The sequence below is a fragment of the Triturus cristatus genome, chromosome 9 (genome assembly GCF_964204655.1).
Source record: "Triturus cristatus chromosome 9, aTriCri1.1, whole genome shotgun sequence".
Classification (NCBI taxonomy): Eukaryota; Metazoa; Chordata; class Amphibia; order Caudata; family Salamandridae; genus Triturus; species Triturus cristatus.
Window position 1 is genome coordinate 953,043,142 of NC_140592.1, and position 22,807 is coordinate 953,065,948.

At 45.0% G+C, this 22,807-nt stretch overlaps 1 protein-coding gene across 4 annotated transcripts in view; it reads right to left on the reverse strand.

Annotated features, from left to right (window-relative positions):
• The window catches only part of ZC3H14 (zinc finger CCCH-type containing 14), a 299,808-nt gene that overhangs the window by 243,327 nt on the left and 33,674 nt on the right, over positions 1 to 22,807 (reverse strand). For 2 of the 4 annotated variants that reach the window (XM_085626576.1, XM_085626575.1), the window contains exon 2: positions 7,335 to 7,377. In XM_085626576.1, coding sequence (XP_085482702.1) covers positions 7,335 to 7,377 — 43 coding nt within the window. Of the gene's footprint in view, positions 1 to 1,782; positions 1,928 to 7,334; positions 7,378 to 22,807 lie in introns of those variants that run through there. The other 2 variants (XM_085626578.1, XM_085626577.1) reach the window with 2 other exon arrangements.

The window sequence follows — 22,807 nt, forward strand, 5'->3', positions numbered from 1 at the left end:
GCGCAGACGGGCTTGCCTTTGGCGCGCCTTCGGTGCGCCATCGGCGCGCCCGCTGCGCGCGTCCGCTGCGCGGTCGCTTAGGCATGGTACTAATATGCAGTGTCCAGCCCCCGGAACTGCGCGAGGGAGGAGGAGCCACGTCCCTCCGCAACAATCGGCACAACAGCCGTGGCGGAACGGGGACGGGCTCAAAAAGGTCAGGTAGGTGCAAAGTTCGTTATAATTCAGCCCAAGTAGTTGCTGCCACAGTACAAAGGTTTAAAAGTATAAGAGCTTTCCCCACAGATTAAAACAGGTTTCACCAAGGTTAAAAAAACAAAGGTATCACCAACGTTTAAAACATAATATAAAAAGCACATCACAAACTTTACCGGCGCTACAAGCACCCAGCGTCTAGAGTTAATGCTGCTAGCTGCCCTTCTTTGGGTACGTAATATTTTTCTGGAGGAATGTGGCCATTCTTGGATCAATCTCCTCGGTTGGGTGATCATCTTATCCGGTAGGGTGAGGCAAGGGCAATCCACCCTAAGGCAAGTCCTGACCTCTTTCTCTAGGGGCTTTTGAAGGCACCCTGCAACAAATTTAGAAACCTTACTGGAAGGGGTCCACTCTTCCAAGCGGGGGTTCAAGAGGTCAGCATGTCAGAGGGATCCTCTGGATCATTCATCAGCTCTGCAGGGGCCGGTACCAATGTAGGGCACCATGGCCGGTAAGGGCCGGCTTCGTCATTTGAATCACCCTGGGAGTCATTCACCTCCAGGCCTTAGGAGAAGGAGGGGATAAGTCGGGCATATCTGCCAGGGCGTTGTGTGCGCCAGAGTCTCAGAGAGTCAGGAAGGCCTTTTTTGTCACTCAAAGGCCCACAAATCCTTCCCATAATCATTTCTGCGCTTAGGGGCACGTTAATGGGAGTGGTGGGCGCTAGCCAGACTGGGAGTTCTGGTAGGCATAGGCCATTTCCATAATGTGGCATTCGAAAGGTCCCATGGCCTCAACCAACGCCAGGTGGGTGGAGAAATCCACTGGCTCACAAAACTAGTCATCTCAAGGAAGGACCTGTAAGGTCTCCTCCTCTGTGTAGTTTTCTGCCATGACCCCCTTAAATTAATATATAATTGCAATGGCAAATGGTGCAGTGCGCTTAGAAACCTGTCAGGCCTGGGTAAATACCACAATTGAGACCTCTGAACTTAATAATTTATCAATGCCACAATAGAGAGTAAGTTTGGGCAGATTCTATTTTTGGCAACTGAAAACAGTTAATAATTTGTCCGCACTGAGCGCATGACGAAAAGCAGGCTTCTGCCCTGGGCTGACTCACCCTACCTTCACCAGGTGTCCGAAACGCCTGGGCCCTGTCCTTGACAGCCAGGAATGGTGAGGTAAGGGCGCTGAGATCGCGCTGTTGAAGTGCATTATAGGCGCTGGTAAGGAGTGGTGTTTTTGAGGGATTACAGACCCATTCCACGCGGGCGTAAGGCTGTTCAATTAATTACTGACATGTGAGTCATGGGCGTCTGGGCTTCCAGGTAGCACAAGCAGGCAGGCAGGGACTCCACGGGGCGCTGCCTGTCAGATCTACTGACTAGTCGTGCACCCTCTAGTACGCCCTTGTGCTTATCGCACCGACACGCTCGATGGCTTCACAGGCCCCTGGGAATGGAGCAATGAACCAGCTCCTGGGGGTGAGGTGTCGGCAGCACCCAAATTAACGCAACACAAAGTATATTTAAACAGTAAAAGCACCATAAAAAATAGCGATAAGGAAAATATGTACTTAACTGCTTGAAGCAGAAAAAGGAAGAGGAAGCTATCTCTGGGGCTTCCCGTCCTTTGTGGACATTCTGGACTGTTCATTGGTGGATTATTGCTGACCTTTGCCCTGTGCACCATGGGAAAGATAGTTTTTGAGTTATTTTGTTGAAAGCTGTTGGAAAGGAAATAAAGAAAGTAGAGCATAATCCTCGCCTCTGGTCCTGACAGAATTATCAGACAAAAAGTGTTTTTTTACAGCTAAATTCTCCAAATTGGCTTTTTGCTGCTATAAGGGTGGAGAGGCGACAATGTCGGTATCCTACAAAACTTATATTTGCATGACTGGTTTCGACATTTATGAATTTTTCGCGACAACTGTACATTTGCTAATGTTGAAAAGGTTTGACAATGTATCAGACTTCTTTGCAACTCTGCACACATGTAAGAAGAAAGTGACATGTTTGAGAGAGAAGGAAGACAGCATGAAAAATAAATAAGCAATGATAAAGCAAATAGGATTGGTTTTATGAACAGTGATTCATTTGTGTGTTTGGTGTTTGTTTTGTGACTTATAATGGGAGAGGAGCAGTGTGCATGTCCAGACTGACAAATTATATTTACCTTTAATATTTAGGTAACCACATCTGAGAAGTGGTTTACATAATGTCTTTGGGACTTGCTGTAGTTAATCAATTTCTCATGTGATCAAGGCCTCCCGAAGGCTGAAACGCGTCATGCAGGCATTGCTGTGAGTTAAATAAAATCCCTATTACTCACCTGCATTCTGGGTCAGTGTTCGTCTATTCCTGCTCTCTTCGTGATTGCTGGTCTGCAGGAGTGTTTCTGGCGAAGTCTTTCATATATATATATATATATATATATATATATATATATATATATATATATATATATATATATATATATATATATATATATATATATATATATATATATATATATATATATATATATATATATATATATATATATATATATATATATTCAGTAAAAAAACCATAGGTTTCACACATGTTATAGTTAGCTGGACATTTTACTGATAAAAAACCAATGAAATTCCCCCGTTATAGTTAGTGCAGGCAACTATAACTCACGCGACCGCAATCCTCTGCTGATGACATATGTCTTTATGAAAAAAAAATATTTGTAATATATGTATAGCTAAAATTTAATGGAAGAAGACATGAGCAAATAAGTGTCTAAATACAGTATTAGCATCAGCAGAGGATTGCGGTCGCGTGAGTTATAGTTGCCTGCACTAACTATAACGGGGGAATTTCATTGGTTTTTTATCAGTAAAATGTCCAGCTAACTATAACATGTGGGAAACCTATGGTTTTTTCACTGAATTTGCAAGGTTTTTTAAATGCTAATTCCTAACTATAACGTGTGTGAAACCTATGGTTTTTTCAGTGAATTTGTACGTTTTTTTAAATGCTAAGTTACTTTACGCCATTCGTGGCGTGCGCGCCCACTTAACGCAGTTAGTGCCGTGCACGCACGGTGGGCACGCGGTGCGCGTAGCGCTGGATGGGCCATGTACGCACGATGCGCTTCGCGCACCGTGCGCCCATGGAGGACAGATTATGCGCTTCGTTGTGAAAGGTACGCTTTTACATTTTGTTTTTAAATAACTATGCCATGCTCAAATGTTGCCCTTCGGTCACCATTTGCACACGGGGTGGGGAGAGTGTGGATAATTTTTTTTTAAAAAAAATATTTTTTACCGTACGCGTACGGTAAGCGTAATCGGCGATTTTTCGAAAAAAATTAAAAAGGAATTTTTGGCCTTGGGGGTTATTTGGGGACATATTCACCAAGGTTACGTGGTTTGGAGCTGTCTAAACAGTCCCTTTACATGTTTTTGGCCTTTGTTTTTCCTCCTGCTCTCAGAGTGCGAGAGAGAAAATGGCGGCCGCCGCTTCCTGGTTTCGAACGATTCGAATGTTTACTAAGATCAAACAGCCAATCAGAATCGCGCTCGCGCACGTCACCGTACGCGTACGGTAAGCTTACCGTAAGCGCACGGTAAGCGCACCGTAAGCTGGCTCAGATATATATATTGATTTAAATGCTATTTTCTCAGGAACTACTGAACAGATTTACACCAGACCTACAAAAGGCACTTCCTTGACCTGAGGACTACCTCTCTGCCAAATTTCAAGTAACTCTGTTCAGCCGTTCGTGCTGTAGCTGTGTCTAAAGGTCCTATGGAAAAATGCATGGGAAAAACGCGTTTTGGGACCCCCCTTTTTTCTCAGCCCCCGCTTGACGAATCCCCCCGAGACTTTCAGGGTAGGAGCGGAGCGTAGCGCCCCACCTATTTTGAAAATTTCGCGAGGATTCGTCGACCGGCGCCAAAGTTATTCCAAATAGAATGTTGCGGATTTCCTATGGAAACAGGGTCCTAACTATAACTATCTACTGGCGACCGCCAGTAGATAAAATATATATATATATATATATATATATATATATATATATATATATATATATATATATTTTCATGTTCATTTACACTTGGCAAGAATTCTTTCTTGAATGTACTTTTTTCAGAAGAAGCACCTTAGGGGCCTGACAATGTTCATTAGGGGAAGACAAAGTGCCACCAGAAGAAATTATAAAATGGTTCCAGAGCCTGAAACACCTGCCCATGAAAATCAATTCACCTTCAACCTTAAGACTGTTTACACCTCTTCTGTGCAGACGCTTCTTTTGGGGCAATTATTATTGTTAGGCTTTATCATCTCAAGATAAGGAGCTATTTTGCAGCCGATGGAAGCAGATTTTTTATGTGATTTTTTTTTTTATGGCAAAATAGGCAATAACCTCTGTGCTGACAACGCTTGAAGTGTTTTAAACTAAGTCCTGATTTCTGACTAACTTTTATTGAATCTAGCTCACCGTCTTTAGACTTAACCTGTCAAAACTCATTAATTAAATATCTTAATTTTACCACATAACGAGCCATCATGTCAGATGGACAAATTGCTGGTGAGCTACAGGGGTTATAGAAGGGCCATATACACAAACCCAAAACATCAACACCTCACGGGCCCAACAGACCAAACAATCGCCCTGTGGTATCATGTGACTGAGAGATTGGGATGGTACAACAAAGTGACGCAAGCTATGCCCCTATGGGAGGCTGAGAGGTTGGGCAGACTCAGCTTCTGCCCGGCCTTTGATAAATGGGAAACTATAGGTATTTTGAGGGTTGGTGACCGGTGGGCAAGGGGAAAAATAGTCTTATTCTCTGATTTACAGAAAGAATACGAAATGTCAGACGCAGAGACAATTAGATACCTACAAATACGACACGCTCTGATGAAAGTCATCCTACCTGACAAACACCTACCAGAGGCTTCCCCCTGGAAGATAGACTCCTAACAGACTGCATGGACCGAAGGGCCATCTCCGTGACATACTAAAAAATAATAAATAACCTACCCGACACCCTTTCGCATCTTCGCAAACTTTTGCAGGAAGACTTAGGGAACCTAGAAGATGAAGATTGACAGGAAGCGCTCTCCTCTTCACAGGAAGTAGCCATAGCATCACAACTGAGACTGATACAGCTTAAGATACTTCATAGATCATATTTTTCCTGTGGTACCCTGGTTAAAATGGTGCTATATGTAAAAGGCTTTGCATGCAGGAGGGTACCTTCTACCATATACCATGGGAATGCCTGGCCATCAAACTCTATTGGAAGGCTGTGGTGTCTCAGATGCGAGGTGTGTATGGTGGGGGGGGATCTTCATCCGCTGCCTAAACTAGGTCATCTTAATGTGTAGGAGGCAACATACATAACTCACATGGAGTAGCTCTGAGTCACCCTGGACTGACAACTGCGAAACAAAATATAGCCATAAAATGGGGAGCGGTGGAGACGCCAACGTTAGGGGAATGGGAACGAGACATGGACTGGTGCACGTTAGCAGAAAGGGTGGTCTACGAAAGCAGGGGGTCACCGGAAGTGGGACCGGGTGTGGGGCAAATGGAATGCCTACAGGGGCGGTATTTGGATCTCGCCCTCCAGTCGAGTGGGCAGATCCAGCTGGGAAGGGAATATTACAGGGTAAAATGGAGAAGAATTGTGATGGGTCACTGATGGTTTGAGCAAAACATTGAAAAGTAATTCGTAATTGGTTTGCTTGTTAAAACTGAGGCTATAATTAACATCTGCTGTATGACTACTTAAGTTTAATAAACAGTTAAAAAAAAATCTTAATTTCAAAAAGTGATTGGGAAACCATCTTTTGCAGCAATATTACTTTTGCGTGAATATATGTTTTTATTTTTACTTACCGTAAAGGATGAGCACTTCTCTATACCTCCCCAGCCCTACCACTTGGTAAAAGAATCTAACAACAGATACACGTATTTATCAGTGTCGGCTCTGCCCCTCATCTCCCCAACTCTGAGCTATGGCTCCCCATCGTGAACTCGTCCTCTCTGCAAGATCTTTACCTACTTCTACTTAAGTTTTTTTTAATGCTTTGCCTTTTAATTTGGAATGCTTTATTGAACACCATTAGTAACTTTTTTGGGCCCTATTAGAGTACCAGCAACCAAACAGAGAAAGTACTATTATTTTAAACTCTTGTACTCTTGTACCAAACTGAATGAGACTGAGCTATATGTACAAGGTAGTTTGTGGATGCAAAGCCTGCAAATAGCAAAAACATAGGGTTAGCGACCGCAAAATGCCATTGAGCAATGTACAAAAGCCATTTTGCGATCCAGAAGAGCCATCCCGATTTGCCAAACTTCTTCCACAAGCATTATGAATCTTAAATACGAGGGGGCATGAAAGAGGTGACCCTCCTGGTTGCGAGTCATAGAGATGGTGTGGCAACTCATTGGGACAAAAGAAAAGCTATGACGTAGGTTTTTTCCACGGTGATGTCGAGGGGTGGGATAGACTGTGGTCCAGCATTTCACCATATGCTCCCCCAATGTCTTTCAATCAAGTTTAACATTGCAGTTGTAAAAAATAACTATTCTATTTGTGAAAATGTGAACTCAGGGGGGAAGAAGGTCTGCTATTCCACACAAGCATCTACCCCTGTGTTCACCGGCTTTTGTAGGTTGTTCGGCAAAATGCATCCTGTATCATTAATAGTCATGAGACTGGAGGTTTTGTAATCTTCTGTGTATACACATTTTGTTACAGAAATAATTAGGACATTGCTTGTATCTGAAAACAGAGTTTGCAAGCCTGTTGGCATGAAATTTGTACTCTCTGGTTGGCAAACTGCTCTTTATACATTAGGGCCAGGTTATATACACAAACCAATTCTGAGAATCTGGCAATAACAACAAGTGTCCCCTGGTTTACACTGAGTACCTCTCTCAGCAACTCACTGTTACCGTGAGAACACAAAGGGGACATGTGCAAGGATTTATACATCAACGTACAGTTCTATTTCTGCAATAAAATTCAGAAGCATATTGGTGATGCAGATATGTAGCAGAGGGGCAGATCTAATTATTACAGCATAACAACAGTACATCATTAGCAGAAGAACACAACCGGAGCATAAAAACTCCCTTACCAACATATGCACCCAGCTCCTGCAGCTTTCCCTTAATGGCGCCCTAAGGAGAATGAAAAAATAATGATACAAATTAGAGGCATAGTAGGAAAATCATATGCCTCCCACTGCCTCCCAAAAAAGATTAGACAACAGCGTGTTTGTTCCTCTGTCAGCACTGTGAACATGAACATGGCTGAAAATGAAGTGTGAGTTGGAGGCGGAAGAAACTAACACGTTAGAGAATATTTTTAGAAGTGCGTAAAATCTACTCAGGAGTGAAGGTCAATCAACTATATATTCAAAAACATAGGCTCCCCTCTCCCGCCTAGTTTGGCTTTGTGGTGGACTAAGATCTGGCACATTTATGCTATGGAACGATTGACTGCATTGGTTGCGGACAAGATGTCTAAATTTGAGCACATTTGGGCACCCTTTAAGATGCATGTCAACAGAGACAGGGCAAAGATGTATCCCACCATCGCTTCACACGCTCTCCTGCGGTGAGCCCGGATGGATAGCTTGTTGTCATCCAGAACTGGAGCATGAGGACTGACGTGTGACAATAACCAATCCCGCCACCAATGTTATCTCATCATGTTGACTTATTGGCTTAATGGCTCTCTTCATGTTTGACTTACTGATCGTATTGCATTGCCTATGTACCAATGTGGCTCTGTTACCCTTTTGTGCTCACGTTATTTTGCTTGTTTTTTATTGGTATTGAGATTACCCTGGACTTTCCCTCGCATCTTTCCATTTTTCCTCTTTGTGTTTTTTCTACATGTTCGTAATGTTTTACAAATGAAAAGAACCAATAAATAAAGTTTAAACAAAAAATAACTAATAAGCTAACACATTAGAATGTTACTTTTTATAACTTTTTGTAAGGAGTTTGTATTCAGCTAGGCAGTATGCAGATAAGATCATGACACAAAATTAATATAACTTTTAATAAAGCAACGATTGTACAATAAATTTATGTTTTCATAGTTTTTATTGAATTTTACTTTGCATAACTTGAGGCAGACATACCCGCCTTAACTTGAAAACAATAAACCCCTAAGCTTCCACAAACAAAAACCCACCTTAGCTTGTGTGATACTAACATCTTTGCCATCCCAAGTCTCTTCGCGCTCCTGCTTTACAATCCCTGGTCCAGTTCTAGAAGGCCCTCTTCTGTCGCAGAGAACCAAGACTCTTAATTTACTAGGACATATTAAGCCTATATCATCCTTGTATAAAAAAGTCCAAACCGGATCTCACATTTTGTTGAATTTGTGTGATTCGTTTATTCAATTCATATGCCACTTCTCATATACTAATAATCGCCACAATTCATACAATAAATTTAGACCTGTTGTACCACACAGGATTAAAAGATCATGTCCAAGACTGGGTATTTCACAATCTACCACGAAACAGGGTCTGAAACAGGGGAAATAATCCCACCATTCTCCCTAAATAAATCTAATGAGTCCCAGGATAGCCCCTGTCCTGATATATTCCTTGCTCCGGGTAGTGGTGATCCTTTCCCCTCAGCCAGCCAACTATTAGCGTGGGTCCAGCAGTGCACCAATGGCTCGCTATTTCTCTCTTTAATCATCAACATCAGGGAGCGGTGTGCCCATCGAGTCTCACTGCTACTCCATAATGCCAAGAAGTCCTACAGTTGGGTCTAATTCGACTGGCCAACCCACCACTTGTGATAGAATCCTCTGCACTCTACCCCAGTAGGTTTGGATTGTTGGCCATTCACATACCATACGGGTAAATGTGCCTGTAGCAGCCTGAAAGCTTCTGTCCATTATCCATAGCTTCCCAGATGTATAGTACATTGTGAAAAAACATTAATTTGATCAGTCAATAGCGGATGAATATTGCTAAAGTCCAAAAGGCCATTTAGTTCTCTGTCCACTTCTAGCATTTTGATTTCATTCTCATTGTGCTCAGAGATGTAAGAGGGTGTCAAGTGCAATTATGACCTTATCTATAAATATGGGAGGCAGTGGTGTAACGCAAAATGATGGACCCCACTGCAGAATGTGATGATGGACCACAGCGCCTCCCAGATCGCACAGACATTCATTGGTCTTGGGCTCAATGGGCACTCCCTGAATGGTTGCCACCCCCTGAATGGTTGCCACCCCATTATGCTGCAGGGGCCTGCTCGGCAATTCCTTATTCCATGCCGTGGCACACGTTCTGCAAGGCAGCAATGACATGGCTTGAAGGGTGAGGGGGCCACCTCCAAAACAAGAAACCCGGAGGGCCCATCACACCACGTAACTGCGGGGGCCCCCGTTACACCCCTGACAGGAGGTGCCACTTCCTCTCAGGCAATGTAACGTGATTTTTTGCTTATGAAGTGCTAAACTCCAGGAGATGAGACAATTCTATTCAATTAAGTTTAACGCAAGCCATAATAAAAGGTATCTACAGACCAGGGATGTGTGAAGCTGTAAATGGTCTCATAATGTGTATAAGGAGTTTATGTGGCTCTTTTGTATACGTCTCCACGCCTGAAGATTCCAGGCTCTAAAGCCTTCCAGTGAGGTCAGCCTGGTACTACACCACAGGTCAGTCTCCTGCATAAGTTTGCTCTGTCGAGCCAATCCAAAAGAGAGCCCCCCCACCAGCAGTCCAGGGTAACAATCATAATTGAGGGGAGCGGTAGCTTTATACAGTTCAGCCCTTAAACAAATCAAGTTCTAAAAGGGTTGCACAGTCATCACTCTTTCCGAAAAGCCAGCCATTGACCATGACAAGTTGAGCGTCAGAAGTAGAGTTGGAAATCAACCATGCCAGTCTGCCATTATAAACCAACTGGACACATTTAAGGAAGAGCACACTGGGCTGTTTGTTTAGTCAAAACTAGGTGTGCACATGCCTGCAATTTAACTCAAAAAACCAAGTGAGAATCTCAAGAAGGTAATTTTGGACTGAGTAAAGCAGGCTTGGAAGCACTATCTTTTTGATGATGTTCTGCCTACTATGGTAAGGGAAGTTTATGCCAGCCACTCAACTCATCTCATAATTTATTCTTAGGGATGGGGATGTTGGTGGTCAGACTGAAGCCCCAGCTTTTCTGCTGGTTTATAACAAAGTGAAGCTCAAGGGATTTACAACTGTGTACAGTGACATCTAAACCAAACTCTCCACTTTTACCCACCATGGAGGGTCAGGTATCTTGGATAGTTTGTAGTATCTGGGCCGTAGACAGTATAGTGGTATCAGGGGTGTGGAATTTAATAAAATATCTACTTATCCATGGGGCAGGTTGCTTCATAAATTTTCTTGTCCTGTAACAAAATCCACTTGTCCCTTTTGTGCCATGTAATTCTGCGACAAATTGAGGCAGCAATCTCATTATATAAGAGTTCTGATATAGCCTCTCTAATTATGCCAGGGCTCATACCATAGTAGGGGTGAATACTAGCAATTCCCTTATGTTGCTACGTTTCTGCAGGTCTGCATACTGGGGCTGAAGGTAGTGGTAAGCAATAGTTCAAGGGTTGGAATGCCCTTTTGAGTCTGTGTAAACCTACTAATTTGGGTGTTTTAAGGGTTTGCACCAACTCTTTTCTAATCTTTTCCCGTACTGAAAAAGGTTGGAAATTTACTCCTGACAGTGGCAGACGTAAAACATCTTCCAGGGTTGAGAAAAAAGTGGTTGGAGGAAAAGTGAACTTAAAACATTCAGATTGCAACACTAGCAAATCTACACATGCACATTTGCTCATGCTAAAATGCAGTTCAAATATTTTCTAGGAGTACTGTTCTTGGCCTACTTCTGTAAATTTTTATGAATTCACGGAAATTGTATATATACACTTAATGCAAGGAAATATACCATGGATGCACTTTTGAGACTTTCTTTAATAATTGAGCCTCTAATTAGGCCTGGCGTTAACCGTGACCATTTGTGTTTAATAAAATACTCCCTCTCTCTCTCTCTCTCGATCAGCTAGCTTCACTGTAAGTAACAGTATTCTGCTCTTTTACAAGGAGCATATTGGCACACAAAGCAATTTGGATCAGTGCCTGGAACTGCTGTGGCAATGTGTGCTTTTTGAGACTCAAAAAATGGTTTGCTTTTGCCAATGCTTATTGGAATGGTGAGGGCCCAGCAGCTCCCACACCGATAAGGTTTTACAAAAACCATGCCTAAACAAGTCACACATTGACAAAACCAAAAGGCTGACCACCAATTTCAGACCTACTGGCTTTGCCAGTGCTTGTTTATTTTTGTTTCCCATAATCGTATTTAAACTGGTTGCACTGATTTATCATTATGAATATTTTTGGGGAATACAAGTATACATCAACATGTTACTAAATGATGCTGCAAATATATGGTACCTAAAACCTTACAGTAGTTTAGCAAAATGTTTTTTTCCTACTTGCATTGTTTTGTGAACATTTTATTTTGAAAGCAAAGCATCATCACTCTTGCTTTCAAGCTTCGGCAAATATTTGCATATAATCAGAGAGCATTCTGGGAGCATTATACATAGCCTCATATTACTAAACTTTGAAACCGTGTGTACACATTTATACTGGAACCAGCGTCCGTTGTGCAGGCCGAGCTTACATTTACTTTTAGTGATAACCCTAATAATAAAGGTTTTGCATTAATGAACCATAAATACAAGTTTGAACAGCATTTAACACATGGACACAAATATTAACTTAACTGCAGACATTGCCCTTTCCTGATCCATAGTGTGGTACTGTAAACAGGCAGCCAAAGGGTTTGTGCTGTAGGGGGTTGGGCCTACTTGTCCAAAGGACAAAATACACATGAAAACGTGTTGCCCTTGACCTCAAACAATATGTCCCAGGCGTCGGGCTATAGGAATTCCACATCCCTGCTGGTATCCATTGCCACACCATGACCCACAGCAGTTGATGGCTTGTTTCCGCCACAGCTTTGGTACATTTGTCTACCTTGCCCTATCCACAAGAGCATGTTACTCTTGCCTTCGGCCAGGTTTGCATTATTGTCGATTGATTTACGATGACCTTATTTACGATGACCTCCTAGGCCTTCCCTTTCAAAGTGGTGTGGAATGTATCACAACTAGACCTCCCAGCTGCCTCCAAGTGAGCCAGTGGTTTGTCAAATCAAATGTTATCATACAACATATGTCAAGCCAGCTAACCCAGTGATCTCCACTGTTTGGTACGGGAGGTGGGGGACTTCATTCAGGCAGACTCATGTGATGCTGTTGGGCACAAACTACACAGGAAGAGGGAGTTTCTTAGAGTGGACTTCAGCGGTTTCCAACACCCAGGATCTGCAGCAACAGCCAGGCACCAAAATACAACACAGACCCCTGTAATCCATCGGGAGCTAGCATGACTTGTTGCATCATAAGGTCCTAGTCAGATCGCCCTGGGCATGCGTGGCAGCAGACAGAGCATGAGCAGCTGGGAAGATCACCACAACTGTTCCTTCTTCACCAGGGACTTTAATCTCCCCGGACACTACAGCTGCATCTGATGATGCCTGTATGTGAAGGAATCAGCAGGATTATGTAGCATTGTGTAAAGCGGCGCATCCAGAGCCAAGTCATCTGTGTCTGCCATCTCATATGGTCAGCTATGCCCACAGCATGTTCTTCAATAGTCTAGGATACCAGTAAAGTAATCACTTGTTGCTGAAAAATCGAACATTTTATATCAAACATGAATACAAATTCTAAATTTGTTTAGAGAGACAAAAGGAAAAGAAAAATGAATTGGTCAGAAACTGTTGAGCTGAGGTCATAAATCACACTTTCATTGACTTATAGGTTTACCACAAACAATTACTGGTCTCCCTAAAATGCTGTTAAAGATACTTGTCTGGATGGACTTTGTTCTCGAAGATTTCAGAAAGGTAATTGCTTTGGGTGTAAAATGCCTCCCGCAAGTCCGACTCAAAGAACGCCTGGCACTCTTCTACAAGAGGCAAGTCAAAGTGGAATTGCCAACTTAGCTGAAAGTTGTTTCTTGGATACTTGCTGTCAGACCAAGACAGGAGACACATCAGCACCACAGATAGATCTCAAGATCAAAGAATCTCAGTTGAGCGGGAGAATAAAATCTAATACCCTGCAACAATTTGGAAACCAAAGGATGTTCACCAGTGGGGTTATCTCCACCAGGAATGGGACCAGCAGCATAGCCATGCAATAGGAATTCACAGTGCTATAGGAGAGGCCTCAGCTGCAGAAGATGCCAGGAAATTTACCACAAAGGTTACATCTGCTGTCATGAGGTTCAAATCCTGTCCCACACTCCAGCATGTTTATATGTAAATGGCTGATCGAGTAGGACTAGGCCTGATCGATGAGACTAAGAACTTGTTTAGAACGTTCTGCTTCTTGTCAACGCCTCCAGAAAGTCTCCAGGCGGTAAATATTAAAAGATTAATGGATGAGTTATCCCTGTGTGTCCCAGAGAAAAGTCAGAAAAACTGGAAGAATCTAGCGTTGTTGGCACATAGCTCAAGGAAGACTGGAAGCCATCTTGGTGTCCTCAACAAAGTAGTAAATGTGGGAGGAGCCAAGATGGCGGACGGACAGGACGTCTGAGCTCCCGGCTCCGCAGCCCGTCTGCTGTTTACATGACATCCTGATCTTTAATCCTGCCTACGGCGCGAGCAAATGTAACCACGAATGCGCTGACACTTTCCGCATTCCTCCGATGTCCCCGCCGGCTTTTTTGGTCGAGGATTCATAGAGTTTGCCGACTTTGGACTTTGCCCACGCACTCTGGCCCGACCACCGCCACCGGACACCGCGTATCACGTACGGTGAGACGACCTGGGGCCGGACCGGCGCCTGGGGAAATGTGACCGGCTGTGGAGTGGGCGGCTTGGCGGAGCCTTCTTCGCGACGGAGAGAATTCCTGTATGATTGGGTCCGGGCTGGCGAACCTTCCTTTGTCATGCTACCAGCGGTCAGAGCGGTATCCATTTTAGAGCGCCCACCACCCGCATTGCTATACAGCCGAGGGCTCTCACATCGTGTGAGCCCCGTATAGCGAGCAGTATCTCTTCTTGCCTTAAATGCTATTCCTCCGTCCTATGGAGTCACCCTCACCCCTCCGATGTGGGCTGACTGCAAAAATGGTGGCGGTGCCGGTCTGCCTCGCCGGAAAGACGGAAGCCTCCATATCCCTGACGCAAGCTGCCCTGCCTACTGTCGAGCTGGAGGGTGTCCCGGTGGCGCCTTTGCATACTGCCGACATGCTGAAGCGGGGAGTAGACCTGACCTATGGTGATATCCTTCTAGCCCTGGAAGACTTGAGGGCGACATGGTGGCAAAACACTCGAGAACTGGAGCGGAAGATCGATGTCGCTATGCCATCCAGGGAACTACTGCGGTTGTCTGACCCCCCAATGCCTCTCATTCCCTTCGAGGCGGATACAGTGTGGCGACAGGGGGATGCTGTGGAACGTCCTCTCCCTGGCTACAGTGTCGAGTGTTCTTTTAATGACAAAGTTGCAGATACAAAGCTCCCTTCCACTTTACAAGCTGAGACTCTGCCTCTGCAAGTGTTGCCACGGCTTCCTCAACATCGCCGGAGTGTGTGCCGTTCTGTGGGGAAAACTGTGTTGGTCACTATCGATGTGGTGATGGTCTATGATTGGGAACTCTCGCTTCCTCTTCCTCTGCGTCTTCTCTGCCGGGAGCGGCCATCTTGCTCCTTTGTTCTGCCTGAGGTACACTCCCAGCGGTGGCCATGCTTGGTGGGGTTTCAGCGTTCTGGCCAGGGCTGATGTTGACTCCCTTGATGATCCTGCCTGACTGCCTGGCATGACCCGGACTAGAATATTTGTCTAGGTATCTGATGTGCCGCATGCGTGTAATTTGCTATTGTTGATTGCGGGGGTGGATCTGTGGGGCCACTTAGGATCGGGCCAGGGCTGGGCGATTTCCTTTAGTTTGCTGTACGTATTGGCGGGCGGGGATTAGGATGGGATTGCTAATTATCTGATTTATTCGCACATTTGGAATGGAGTCTTCCCACCTGCTGCTTTGCTTGCTACTTCAGTTGTGCGGATGATATTCAGGGTGGGGGATGCTTATGGGGCTGGTGGTGACCGGGAGTATGTAAAATTTCCTCCTCCTGCCTTCTCTGGGAGTCGGAGACTGGGATGTTCTTTCCCACTCTCCAGACTCTCTTTCCCACTTGGGGTTCTTTCGGGGCGACAGGCATGCCTATTGGGGGGGGGTGGGCCGTGGCCTTCCGCTGGTATGCAGGGTGGGGGGATGGGATGTGTTCTATGTCCTTTCTTTGTCTCTATGGCCCTCTTTCTCTTTCTTTCTCTCTTCTTCTTCGGTTTCTTTCTCTTCTATGTTTCTGTGTTTCTTCAGGGTCGGGGTTCAGTGTTAGTAGGGAGTTTATTGCGTTCTATCATTCTGTGGTATAGCGTTTGCTCTTAGTTCCTGGATGGTGGCCACCTGTTTCCTTACAAATGCCTTCCTATATAACGCCTCCTTCTGGGTGCTCCGTGAACGGTGATGTCTCTCCTGGTCAGTGATCAGCTTCGACTCTTTTCGTAGTTCACTACATTGTACTCGACAAAATCATAACATTAAACCTTTTCTTATCCTGACATTATTGTTCTATGTTCTACACGGTACTTTTCACTCAGAGATTGCTGATATGTCATAGCGGCCGGCCCCGAGGGGTTGTAGGCAGACGCTGTGTATTGTGCATTTACCAAAATAAAGGTTTTAATAAAAAAAAAAAAAAAAAACAAAGTAGTAAATGAGATCTCTTGTGCTCTCTACTTTATGATCTGGAGTGATGCACTCAAAAGCATGGGAAAGGGAGGGAAAACATAATTCAATCCCTCCCAGTTCTGAAAAAGGAATCCATCGCCACTGCGAATGAATCCGGACTCCAACTGCAAAAGTCAGGCAGGATGCAAAAAGCTCCTTTTAACATGGTTCTCATTTCTCCATTATCCTGGCAAACAAAGATTAATTCAAATGCCACTCACTGGAATCCCTGCGTTGACGGAAATCCAATCTTCCGCACTGTTCTTCTTGCCTGGGTGATGCATTGCCAGTACAGATAGGTTGAGAGCCAGGAAGTAGTGACAAAAGTCTTAAGCAATGTCTGCTAATAAGAAAGAGTTAGTTCCTCTACAGCCGGTTGATATATTGGACTGCAGAGACACTGTCCATTTTTAAAAGGATACAACGATGGGTCCTCTGCTAGGTGTAAGTAAATGTCTTTTTTGCATGATCACCCTCAAAGTTTTTAACTAATGCAGCTTGTTTATCATTTGCGAGAGTGCACGGAGGCCTGCTGACCAGACCTCAAGGCCAGTGATCTAACCCCTTACAAAACTTATGTTAAATCAGCTACTCCCAATTGGCATAAGCTGACGTACTTATAAGTCTCTAGTATATAGTACCAAGAGTGCCCACGGCCTGTAAGGCAGAGTGTCCCCCGCAGGGCCTCGGTACTGGATGTGCCATCCTGTCAGTGACAAAGTACAAATTGGCTCCCAGCCTGCCACTGCAGCCTGGAAGAGCAGTTTTTATACTGCTAGTTCAACTTTGCCATTCAACTCAATGGCAAAGCCCCCACTTATTTTAACAATATATGTAAGTCTCCCCTAAGGAAGGCCTATGGAGCCCCAAGGCAGGAAGCTGTATTTTAATAAGCAGGACATATACTTTTTATGTGTCTTGACAGCAAACCTTCCAGATTGTCATTTTTGCTGTTGAAAAGTCAGTAGCCCCACTGGCTAACAACACAGGGTTCTCAGCCCGGGTAATTTCTGAATGGGACTACCAAAATGTGTACTTCAAGGTATCAAATGTATTATGGCATTAAACCCAACTAGCTGTCCAAGTCAAATTTAATGTCCTTTTCAAGGAAAGGCAACTTTTAGCAATTTGCCACTCTGTTTGTTCAATGGGCTCACACAGCTGCTAGTAACCAGACCTAGGAAATGGGGCGCTGCTATACTTCTCCATAAACATCTTGCGTATAGAATCTTCCAACCTTGCAGAATAATTCTAAAGATACCTGGAGAATAATAGGGGCTCGGTGACCGCGGTGCAGGCATTGTGGGGGACAGGAAAGGCCGTGCTTTGCTGCATGCGGATGAGGGATTTGGCGCTGATTAAATGGAGGCTTTCACACTCTAGACAGCAACTAGAAGCATGGATCGGGTCCCTACTCTTCCTCTCCAGACCCGTCTAAGGAGATTCTACTGGCTAAATACCAACATACTTTGTACCACAGAGGCAAAGAAATGCTTCTTCACATATGAAAGAAACATTATAAAAGGGGTGCAAAGATGGGTAGGCTGTACTCTGTCAACAAGATTCTTCTAGGACGATCCCTGCTATTCGAGAGACCCAGAGGCTCACCTCGTCACCCATCCGACCGCAATAGTGGCCGAATTTTAGAAATATTCTGAACGCCCCCGGCCCCAGACGTAGAATTGACCTTTTTTGACACCTTACAACTACCAAAGCTGACGCACATTCTATCTGTAAATCTGGAGGGAGCGATCAATACCATGCCCACCGGGAAGGATCCTGGTGAGGACGCCTTTCCGGTTAAACATACAAAAGCCCAGACCATGCCCATCTTAGTCTACGCTTATGAGCCCCTAGACATCGGGCATCTCTCTGCGGATGTTCTCAGTGCAAGAATCTCTGTGCTCCCTAAACCAGGGAACAAGAATGTTCTAGCTATTGCCCGATTTCTTTGATAAACGCAGATGTTAAGATTATGGCAAAAGTTTCGGCGACACGTTTGAATAAAGTTATCAAAACTCTTATTCACTACTCCCGGCTGGGCTTTGTCCTGGGATGCTCCTCGACCAATAATTTACGTACTCGGTCTCATATTTTAGGCAGGTGAGGGACGAGGTGGAAGAGAAGGTCATCCTATCCTTAGTTGCAGAAAAGGCTTTTGATCGTATTGATTGGCGTTACCTCTTTCGGACCATGGAGAGGATGGACATAGGTCACAACTTTCTCACACTAGCCAAGGGCCTGAACTTTGATCCTACTGCATCTTCCACTTGTAGGGTTTCTCATGTCTGTATTGTGATATCCACCCGGCACCAGAAAGGGGTGTCCCTTGTCCCACTGTTATTCCTGTTGACTCTGGATCATCTGGTGACTGTAAATAAATATAATGACAACGTTAAGGGCATTCACATGACAGTGGGTGAGAGCAACACCTTTTACTAAGCAGACAACATCCCCTTGACATTATCAGCCTCAGCAGCTACCCGATTTCTCAACTGGACTCTTTATCCCAGTTTTTGGGTTATTAGATAAACTGGACAAAATACAAGGCCTGACCAATATCACCATCCACTACGAGACCCTCTCTGGGTAGCCTACTTCTCAAGTGGCTTCAGTTCTTTTTAAGATACCTCAGGGTGCATATTAATCGGATCTGGAACACATGGTTCTGAGCAATGTGCAGCCTATTGTGGATTGTATGGCGCACGATTTAAAAGGGTAGTCTGCCCTGAAGCAGTCACTGTGGGATGGGTTACAGATCATCGAGATGAACGTCCTCCCCAAAATTAAATACATATGTGGAATGCTGTCCCTCATTATATTGGCCTCCCGTTTGCGGAGCATGCTGCACTCCATCTACCAATTCACTTGGGGTTTGGATAGACCAAGAATAAAGAGGGCTAAGCTGCACTCCTCATCAGAGAATAGCGGCTTACGTCTCCTGCAGCTGGGGGGATATTGGTTGGCACAACAGCTGACCCACTACATGTACTGGTTGCCTACTTCCAGGTACATAACCTTATGGGTGTTTCTGGAGCGTCACATATTGGAGACGCCTGGGGACCCTGCCATTTATTACACTTTGAGGCCTTTGGTTACTCCTCTCCTCAACCCAATCATTCATTCTTCCCAGTACACGTGGCATAGGGCTCATAGGCTGGTGCAAGTCCTGAGCCGTGTTCACTCTAAAGCCCCACTTTGACACAATGCGGTAGGTCGGGGAGGAAATTCACTGCTCCATTTGGTTTGCTGATGGTATTCACCACATGGATGATATGGTCTCCAACGGCTCTATCAAATCGTTCTCCTACTTGGGAGATGGAATCGCAAATTCTGTCTCAACTATACAGGATACAATCAATTGCCCCACACCTTAGTAATTGTCCTGGGGAAGGCGCAAATTGATCACCCTAGCTTGTCCATTAATCAATATATCTACACTTGGAAAAACTTTGGGGGGCTATTGCAGGACTGCATGCCATGATGCTGTACTCCCGTTTTACCTCTACCACATCTACAGCACTGTGTGTCTGGTGGGAAACTCATCTTAACCCGCAATTCTTGGATAATGAATGGTATATTCTACTGGCAGACTTTAATAAAAGATTACGAGAAGCCTTAAGTATAGCTATTTTAAGATCCTTAACCACTGGCACCGGTCACCAGCAAGGTTGCACAATGCCAGTCTTGGTGTGGATTCAAAGTGTTGGAGATGTGGCTTAAGAGACTGCAATATACTCCATATTTTATGGGAATGTGACCGGGTGAGAGCCTTCTGGTCTCGGGTTTGGGACCATATGAGGAAAGATCTAGGAGTAGACAGGCTTTGACTGCTTGGCTACTGCTCCTACATAATACTTCTGACCTCCCCTCTATGACTCAGTTGTGAATAGATGGCTCTCCACTGCTATAGAGGGTGGTTAAATTGGCAATTATGCGACTCTGGAAAGCAACTCTTATTCCCACATTACAGACCTGGTTGGACAATATATATGACATGGCATGCTTTAGGCGCCTTATTTCTTAGCTAATAAACAATTTGCAGATAGTTGAAGAGGTTTGGGGCTTTTTTCTTAACGTTTGAAGAGGTGTCTATGTGTACCTCATCCTGCTTCATGTTCCACACAGACCCCTGTGTGCCATTCCCAGGCACCTTCCTCCTGAGGTCCCCCAGAATTCGATCCCTATTTTTGTTTGCATTCATTAATGGGGTTTCCTTGGTTTGCATCCTGTAGGTACGGGTCAATGTGACTTGGCCTGGAAGGCGCTGGGGTAGAAGGCCATCTGATTTTATCTCCTTCTGTGCAGGTGTCTCCACCTCCACCCCATTGCAGAAGCGTGTTTCCTTTTCCCTTTCTCATCTTAATGGCTGTGCTCTTCTTTTCCCCCCATTTAAGTTGTTAAGTAGTATTTGTTGCCTACTTGCCCACTTTCTGTATTTGCTCTTTGTGATATATACCCAGCTGTTCTATGCATGTCTCATCTCTTTTTGTGGGACATCCATAGTAGCCTGGTCTGCAGATGGATTATGGCTTTCCATTCTACCATGTTGGTTTTCTCTTCCTGAGTGGCGATTTGACTGTGTATTTTTTAATGTAACACTCTTGGTATGGAAATGCTTTATAAGGCACTGAAACAGGAAATATTTCCGAAGTCTGCTTTGGATGTATGGGGCCATTCAGGAGGATGAACATTTCGTTCAGCATCAAATAGTTTTTAAATGAGTGGGGTGGAAACCCAGGAGTCAGATGGTCCTTCTTCTGTATCCGAATCCTCTTACATTCCCTTTTTAGGTCTCGCCTGGCGTATGCTGCGCAGAAATGCGCAGTCTCGCTGGCAGATTTAATGATTTAGGGTAGCTTTCACAAGCGGGGTTTAAGCCCCGCCCCTCTTTTCCATTGGCTGCCATCACCATTTTTGGTAAACGGTGGCCAGCCATTGGAAAAGAGCTTCCAGTGACGTACACTTTTCTCTTTTAGAGCCGTCCCAGTTGGACTGGCTGCCCCGACTTACTGCTGGCGTAAAAGGTCTGTTATCTTTATGGGGCCAAACACATGGCCCCATAAAGATAAGAAACCTTTTAGCACAAAAGGAAGTCAGGCGAGCCAGTCCAACTGGGATGGCTCTAAAAGAGAAAAGTGTCTCTGGCTTCTCTGGTGACTTTAACAACCGTGGGCGCTATACCTCGACATTGTCACGCGAGAGCTTGTGTCTCACTCTTCGCCAACCAGCAGGAAGTGCGTGAATCTTCTGGGAGCGAGGAGCACTTATGGAGGGGAGAGAGTGTATCCCCCACGAGCACGAGATTACCTCTGAGGCACGTGGCAGTGAGTGCACGTGTGAGGGCGTGTGAGATCCGCAGAGCCGTGTTTTTTGTCTTGCAGTTTTATATAGCTCGAACTCGACCCGGAGGTATCATGGCGCTTTACACGAGCACCAGCTGTTCCAGATGGGCACATCCATGTTTTGTTAGGCGTAGGGAGATGAAGTGATTTGCCCAGAATCACAAGAGGTTGAGCCGCAGAGACTCGAACCTGGTTACCCAGCTTCGAGGTTGTACGCTCTAACCGTTAGGCCACATCTTAATGAGTCCAGCCTGCAAGGACAGGGGCCCATGTACTTACACTCCAGAGTGTGTCACTCTTAAGTTTGTCAGTCCGGTGTGTCTCTCCTGAGGTTATCACTCATGGATGTATCACTACCGGGTGTGTCATTACTGAGGGTGTCACTCCTGAGTGTGTCACTGGGGCGTGGGGTAGAGCAAACAACCCCGTACTGGTCACCGTGTTCTATCTGTATGACGATGCTTGTTTAAACCCGAGATGAGCTTGGTGGGCGCTATACCCCGACTTTGTCACGTGAGAGCTTGTGTCTCACTCTTCGCCAACCAGCAGGAAGTGCGTGAGTCTTCTGGGAGCGAGGGGCACTTATGGAGGTGGGAGAGTGCATCTCCCACGAGCACGAGAGCATCTTTGAGGCCCGTGACAGTGAGTGCACGTGTGAGGGCGTGTGAGATCCGCAGAACGGTATTTTTTGTCTTGTAGGTTTATATAGCTCGAACTCAACTCGGAGGTATCAGGGCGCTTTACACGAGCACCAGCTGTTCCAGACGGGCACATCCATGTTTTGTTAGGCGTGGGGAGATGAAGTGATTTGCCCAGAATAACAAGAGGTTGAGCCGCAGAGACTCGAACCTGGTTACCAAGCTTCGGGGTCGTACGCTTTAGCCGTTTGGCCACATCTTAGTGATGCGGCCACGAGACGCGATATGTGGTGGGGGAGGGGGAGAAGCGGGAGTTGTGTGCGCACGCGGCCAATCCTTGGAAAAACAAGCATTGAAAATGCAATAGGTCTCGCCTTTGATTAAGTTAAAGCCATTTGCTTTGCTAATGGTATTGTGTAGCAAAGCAAATGGCTTTAACTTAATAAAAGGCGAGACCTATTGAATTTTTAATGCTAGTTGGAGTGAGGTGCCAGGATTCTTCATCATCTTTATCTGAGGCATCTCATTCTACATTCCCATCAAAGTTGCCTTGGGCAGAAATTACGCAGTCTGCCGTGTCATCCTCTTCCATTACCCCAGTTGTATTATAAAACGTACCCAATTGTGACCTCTTTAGGTTCTCCTAGGCGTCTGCTTTAGATTGAGATTTTTTTTTACCCTTCTCGAGAAGGCCTTTGGCGGTTCACGGTAGGGGTTGGCTGAAGGGCCGC